The sequence below is a fragment of the Aricia agestis genome, chromosome 5 (genome assembly GCF_905147365.1).
Source record: "Aricia agestis chromosome 5, ilAriAges1.1, whole genome shotgun sequence".
NCBI lineage: Eukaryota > Metazoa > Arthropoda > Insecta > Lepidoptera > Lycaenidae > Aricia > Aricia agestis.
Window position 1 is genome coordinate 5,101,295 of NC_056410.1, and position 7,515 is coordinate 5,108,809.

The 7,515-nt window shown below is 40.1% G+C and overlaps 1 protein-coding gene across 1 annotated transcript; it reads right to left on the bottom strand.

The window, feature by feature from the left end:
- Window positions 1–3,510: 3,510 nt before the first annotated feature.
- Window positions 3,511–6,669, bottom strand: LOC121727480 (gastrula zinc finger protein XlCGF57.1-like). The gene is made up of 6 exons (XM_042115359.1): window positions 6,486–6,669; window positions 6,198–6,342; window positions 5,817–5,870; window positions 5,670–5,735; window positions 5,482–5,589; window positions 3,511–5,172 (listed from the first exon to the last, which is right to left on the bottom strand). Exons 1-6 carry the CDS (start codon window positions 6,618–6,620, stop codon window positions 3,959–3,961), a joined length of 1,722 nt encoding a protein of 573 aa, XP_041971293.1. The 5' UTR covers window positions 6,621–6,669; the 3' UTR covers window positions 3,511–3,958.
- Between the last annotated feature and the right edge of the window lie 846 nt (window positions 6,670–7,515).

The following is a 7,515-nucleotide window of genomic DNA, read 5'->3' on the forward strand; positions in this document are numbered from 1 at the left end:
TAGTATGGTATAGTTAAGAAGTTTCTTTTCATTTTGATGAGTATACAAACTATTAGTATAGTATATGGAGGAGAGGGCGCCACTGTGCCACGGTTCACATCGGCTCCGCGTTCAAAAAATCGAAAAAATAGTCAAAAGTGTTTAAACTTCTCCAAATCTGCATTAATTCAAAGGACAGTGAACCAAAAACATACTAAATTGTGATTGACCTAACAACGGACAACTGGAAACAAAAAATAAGACTCAAACCACCCAGTCATAGCCTGAGGAAGGGAAATATACAAACAAAAGACGAAACATATCAGACTCACCAGACTATATTGGCACGGGGCACCTCTACATATAAAAAACAGCCATCAAAAATCAACAAAAGTAACAGCCTAAACAACTACCTTATAAAGGAAACTATAATCAATCATTTTGGAATGGGCGCTGCTGGTAAAGAACTGTCAAAAATGACGTTTTTGTATGAAAACAGCGCTAGTTCCCTCCCTGTCGGATTTATTGTAAAGAAATCGTTAAAAAACTATATAGCAAGTTTCGTCGGCCTATCAGAAAGGGTGGCACTATTAAAACTAAATATAAACAACTTCAAAACAAGCTTTATACAAGTTTATGCTCCGACAGATGCAGCCCCTGACGAAGAAATAGAGTACTTTTACAACACCATTGGTAGAGCCATTAAATTTGCAGACGAAAAAATGGTAATTATGGGAGACTTTAAGGCGTATGCCACATCCATAGGGCTCCTGTGTGTGCAAGACAACTCCTGGGTGATGCTGGTTACCAGGTTTGGACGAGTGTAATTAAGTTTAAAGAGGTTTTCACGCTCTATAAACGGAAGTTGGTTAATATCTCCAATGAGGATGACATCGTTGGCGCCTGTTAACTGATTCGCCATGACGATTGAGCCGAAATGGTTCAATGCCTTTGGTTTGTAACATGTCATTGATATGCAGTATGAATAGAGTAGGCGATAGCACACAGCCCTGAGGGACACCAGCATTAACAGACTGAGTTTCCGAGCATTCGCCGTCAACTACGACCTTTATGCTTCTGTCTGCTAAGAAACTAGTGACCCACTTACGTAATTTCTCGGGCAGCCCGTATGATGGAAGCTTTGATAGTAGCGCTTTATGCCAAACCCGATCGAAGGCCTTCGCAATGTCCAAACTAACAGCCAATGCCTCTCCCTTCGACTCAATTGCCTGAGCCCAACGATGAGTCAGGTATGCCAAGAGATCACCAGCCGAGCGACCCTTACGGAACCCGTATTGTTTGTCGCTTAGCAATCCCTGGCCGTCCAAGTATCGAAGAAGCTGGCTATTGATAATGGATTCCATTATCTTCGAGAAGAGAGAGGTTATAGCGATTGGTCTGTAGTTGGAAGGATTTGTCATTTCATACTGTCTGAACCTGTTTTTGCGCCGCGCAGCGATTCCGTGCAGTTAATAGCAGGCATCGGATTAACGATTAACGGACTTCTGCATATTAACGAAAGTTAACGAGTCCGTTAATATTTTTATAAAAGTTAATCCGTTAATCAAAATGTTAACTTCGTTAATTAACGGATTAACGAGTTAATGCCCAGCTATGGCTACTCTACAGTGGATCACATATATTCATTAGAAATCATCTTCGGGATGTACCAAGAATTTCAAAGACCACTCTATCAAATGCTTTTTGTAGTGTATGAAGGCGGCCTTCATACACTACAAAAAGCATTTGATACTGTACTGCAACTGTACCAATCAATATGGGAAGCCCTAGAAACACAAAATGTAGATACTAAATACATCAGGCTGCTAAAATACTTGTAAAAAAACAATATTAGCAGAGTTAGACTGGAGAATACTGGTCCTCCATTTCCAATCAAAAAAGGTGTGATACAGGGGGACCCGCTCTTCCCTAGAATATTTATAGCTGTGCTAGAATTCATAATAAGAAAAGCTAATTGGATTAGAAATGGTCTTAATATCAACGGTAAATATATCAGCCGCCTAAGATTTGTAGATGATCTAGTCCTATTGTCTGAAAACAGCAAAGAGCTAGAACGTATGTTAACTAAATAATAAATTATTGACACTGAGTAGACAGTCAGGTCAGGAAATCAATTTTAATAAAACCAAGGTGATGACAAACGCAACCAAAAACGAAATAAAAATCTAAAACTGTAGAGCATGTCGACTCATATATAATATATCTCGGGAAACAAATTTCTTTGACACGGAACGACAATGAATTAGAAATAGAGAGAGGAGTAAAAGGCACTTGGAAGAAATATAGCAGGGGGAGGGGGAGTTTCGTGAGGGAGTGTTTTTGAAAAAAGTTATGTACGTATATACAGAGCAACTCAAATAAAATTTCTCTTGATTAGTGTTCAGGTGATTACAAATTGGGAAAAAGCAAGTGTGGACAGCGACTGATTAGTGCAAGTCCTTTATTTCTCCTAATCACTAATCGCACTAAAAAAGTGAATACAGGCTCTGCCAAAAAAGTGAAGAAATTAAAAAGTGGCAACATCGTAGTGAAATCAATCTGAAAACAGGGATGATCTACGATGTTGCCACTTGTTAATTTCTTCACTTTTTTTGACAGACTATAAATATACAAAAATTGTTGAGATCTAGGTACTTATTAATGTCATACATAAGTTTATCAAATTGTAACGGATTTTATTACACAAACAAAAAATAAATAAATAAATAAAATAAAATAAATCTTTATTAAACATACAAGGACAGAAAATAGAAGCTTTTAGAAGAACAGTCTTTTGTTTGTATAATTTCTGACGAAAGGTATAATTTCTATGGCTGGTTTCGGAGTCACACGTACCGCGTGTGAATTTGCAACTCTCCAGTGACTTCGTGACAGTGCCGAATTTTTATTTTTTATGAGAGTAGGCCAATTTATTTACTTGAAAAATTATCACAAATATATTCGGAGATTTATGATAATAAAGTTTCGAATGTGGAATTAAGGAAAGGAATAAAATAACTTTTGGCTCGAAAATTTTACAGCTGAATTAGTATATTACTTTTATACTAATAAAGGGAAAAGCTATTTTATTAACGGTACCCCGGTCCCCGTTACACTTTCACAAATGTACTACCTCTGGGATCTATATAAACCTAATATAACAGATGGGGCTCAGAATAGACAGCAGACTAACAGCCATGCCACACGACTCGGTGCGGTGCCGCACCGGAGGTTATCTCGCCGGACTACCGGCCACACGGTGAGTGCGACGCCGCAACGTTTTGCAGTACTGTAGCGGCGACGAACTCGAGCTCTACCAATACATACACCCTTCGGCCCTCCCCGCTTCGTCTCGATTCCGGTGCGCGTGCGGTGCAGCGCCGGAGCACACCGGACGGCGCCGTGTGCCATACCATACATTTTTATATGTAGGAAACCGGAGCGGCACCGGTCAGACGCCGCACCGCATCGTGTGGCATGGTACTAAGGGTCACAGCACACATAATATCAACTCGGAAAGGGATCGTCACCGTATCGCCTTTCGCCACGCCGTCAACCAGGCGTCGATCCTGTACGTCAACTCTGCTACGGCTTGGCGACACCGCGCTTACGGCACGCCGACCGCTGGCCCAAGATCAGTTTGAAGCGAGGGTGGACGAAGAATCGTAAGCTTGGGTACGGAAAGACGTAAGCGCGCGGACGACGAGCCGTAAGCGCGGGAACCGGAAGTTGACCACGCATTGCATTGCGGTTTGGATCATGTTGCGAGGCGAATTACGTTACGATTCCGCTTAGTGTGTGTTGCAGTAGGGAATTTCATACAAACAATATTAAACGGCTCGAGGCGAAACGGTGACGATTTCTTTCCGAGTTGATATGTGTGCTGTGGCCTATGACCCTAAAAGTCAAGTTTATTGTTTGAGAGCCTTCTAAATTATTTGTTGATCATGTAGTAAAGCTGTAACTCTTAAAACTAGCATCAAGTATCATTCTTATCGTGAGCACACTTGTGTCGCTTTAGGCCGCTACTCTGTGCGAAGTGACTGTCGCAGTGGTCGCAAGTGTAGGGCCTCTCGCCTGTATGTATTCGCATATGCAGCTTGAGGTTGCCGTTGATCGAGAACTGCTTGTTGCACACGTGGCAGTTGTACGGCCTATCCTCCGTGTGCACCTTCATGTGCTTGCTGAGGTTGCCGACCTGCTTGTTGCACACTTTACACGTGTACGGTTTGACGCCGGTGTGGACGCGCATGTGACGCTTCAGCTGCCCCGTCTCCCGGAACGGCCGCTTGCATATCTCACAGCTGAAAGGCTTCTCCCCGGAGTGGACGCGCATATGAATCTTTAAGTATCCGTTATCCGAAAACGATTTCTTGCAAACCTTACAACTGTACGGTCGCTCGCCAGTGTGTGTTCGCTCGTGCAGTTTGAAACTAGCCATTTGCGCGAACTGCCGATCACAAAACGAGCACTCGTACAGTTTCAAACCCGTGTGTATTCTCATGTGAACCTTCAGCGTGGTGTACGCTGTGAAATTTTCTTTGCAAACCTCGCAAGTGTATGGTCTCTCCCCTGTGTGTTGACGTTCGTGAATCGTCAAGTAACTTTTACTTGAGAAATTTTTGTTGCACACTGTACAAGTGTGGGGTTTGGCGCCCGTGTGTATTATAGATATATGCCTCTTGAGATGTGTACGCTGTAGAAACCTCCTCCCGCAGATATCGCAGATATAAGGTTTCTCACCCGTGTGAATTAGCATATGTGATTTCAAAGATTGATTATGGCCGAATGATTTATTACAAATTGTACATACATACTTCTTCTCTTTGGTGTGCGTCTTCATGTGCTCCCTCAGACTTTTTCTCTTCTGATATTCTTTATTGCATTGTAAACATTTGAATTTTTGGTCTACAAAGTGTGTATTTAAATGGTTTTTCAGGAGTCTCGGCTTTTCAAAAGCTTTCTTGCATATTGTGCATGGGAATTGATCACCAACAATGTGGCTCTCTTCTATGTGTTTTATGAAGTCTTTATTTGAAATAAACTTACTTTCGCACAGAAGACAGTGATGGTTCTTCTGCCCGGTATGTACTTGCATGTGAACTTCGAGGGAGCCTAGATATGAAAATTTCCTCCTGCATACTGTACAAGTATGTTTTTTGTCTCTTTGTTTTGTTGGCTTTGTGTCTTCTTCTAAAAAAAGCAAGATATCAGAACCATGTTACAAAGTGTTAATATGCTTAATAGCTATTAGCTATAATTTAGAAACTAGCTGTTTGACCGAGCTTTGCTCGGTATCCGATGAAAATGACATTTTCTAGAAATGATTCCTAGCTAGATCGATTTATCGCCCCCGAAACCCCCTATAAACTAAATTTCATGAAAATCGTTGGAGCCGATTCCGAGATATATATATATATATATATATATATATATATATATATAGATATACAAGAATCGCTCGTTTAAAGATATAAGATAAAGGAATATGAAAACAATTACCATCACTGCCTGAGGGTTCATTTGTCCACATTCCATCAAAACATTTAAGTTTTGATAGTGGTTGGTCATCAATATCTAACCCAATTCCTATTTGTGATGAATCATTTTCTGTGTAAATTGAAATTATTATTAGGGCCACCATAGAACAAAAAGACATTCATTGTAATTAAGACATGGGAATATCTTACCAATACTATCAGCATAATTTAGGCAATCCGCACTTTTCTCATCATTTGTGAGTTCCTTTTTGAGCTCTGAAATAAATAAAGACTTTAAGAACATTAGGGTTGTAACATAATAACTAATATAAATAAATAAAAAATTACTAAGCTCACCACAAAGGTATTCTGGTGTTTCCTCTTTCACTGGCTTGTCAGAGGTGTTTTCTCCTAAAGTACAAAATAATATTCATTATAACAAGACATGTAATTAAAAGTTTGTGTACTATCAGAGAAGTTGATTCCTAGGCAGATGGCGGACCTAAGTAATTTGGTAAGTCAAACCCATCTGACCAATCACAGCTAGCATTGAATTGACATAAGCCAACCAAATGATGTAGGTCCGTTAACTGCCTAGGCCCTAGGAATCAATTTTCTCAATGGTACAAGCAAAACTACTAATTTCTAGTGTTCATAACCAAAACACAAAATTTTACATCCTTTTAAATTATTGAAAAAGCCACATAGGTACAAAACAAATAGTGCATAATACAATACCTTTAACAAGAAGATGATTATAATACTGGTAAAATAAGTTTTCACAGTTAGCAATTTGATTTTTGAATCTAGCAGCATCATGTAGTCTCGGTATACATATTTCACATATTGCATGTATTCCAGGTACTTCTTTCGTTGGATGAAACTAAAGTAAACATTAAAACAGAACTATATAATATGTTCAAGAGGTTTCTTTGTGATATGTGATAAGAGAAAGGGTAGGTACTTCGTTCTATAAAAGTCCTGGGAAAAGGTGCTAAGTTAATTCCTGGGTAATAATAAACTTACAGCAATATTATAAGTTTCCTTTATCATAGTTATGTAAATTAGTGTGCGCCCTTCGTATTCAATCTGATCGTAAAGGCTTCTGAAATTTCCTTGACTGTGACAACAACGGCATATTCCTTCCATATTATCAATCATATACTAATAAATTCGTAGTTTATAATACCCTAAAAAATTTAATTCATTACAAACATTCATTCATCAAAAATTAAACCAAAAGCCAAAACACAAACAAAAATAACAACAGATTACAGACTTCTTTTTTTTTATTATGGCTCCTTTGTGAGTCGCCAGTATCAGAGCACAGAGTACTTTATTATATGTATCAGAGTGTTTTGGCAAAGACTTTACTTTATGAGATGGCTTTATGAAGAAACAAGGTTACGGTATGATGAGACGCGTACGGTGTCTGTTGAAAAATTTAAAACAAACACAAACATTTAGGGTTAGTCTTATACACCTTATGTCGGCTGTATACTCTCGCCGAGAGCTCTCGGGCGAGAGTCTTGTGCGAGAGCCCCTTGCCCGAGTGCGATCATGTACATTCTCGCTTAGTTCAATCGCAGTTATGAACTCAGAGAAGATGGATCATTATTTTTCTCTATGCATCGAAAGATATCATTGTAATCCAAAGATCTATAATCAAATTCTATTTTATTTCTCACAGATAATGACTGATAATGACACACCGAGGCGGCCCGAGTGCGAGAGTGTAAATGGGTGCGCTCGCCTCGTCTCGCCTGTCTCGGACCCTCTCGGTCCGGTGTCGGTATTTTGCGAGAGTGTACAACCGACATTATGTCGGCTGTACACTCTTGTCGAGACACAGCGAGGCGGCCCGAGTGCGAGAGTGTAAATGGGTGCGCTCGCCTCGTCTCGCCTGTCTCGGACCCTCTCGGGCCGGTATCGGTATTTTGCGCCCGAGACAAAGGGTCTCGCGAGGAAAGCGAGCGCATTACTGTACACTCTCGCGTTTTTCACTACTAGTGGCGCCGCTAGACAGTGCAGAACAGAAAAATAACAATAATAAACG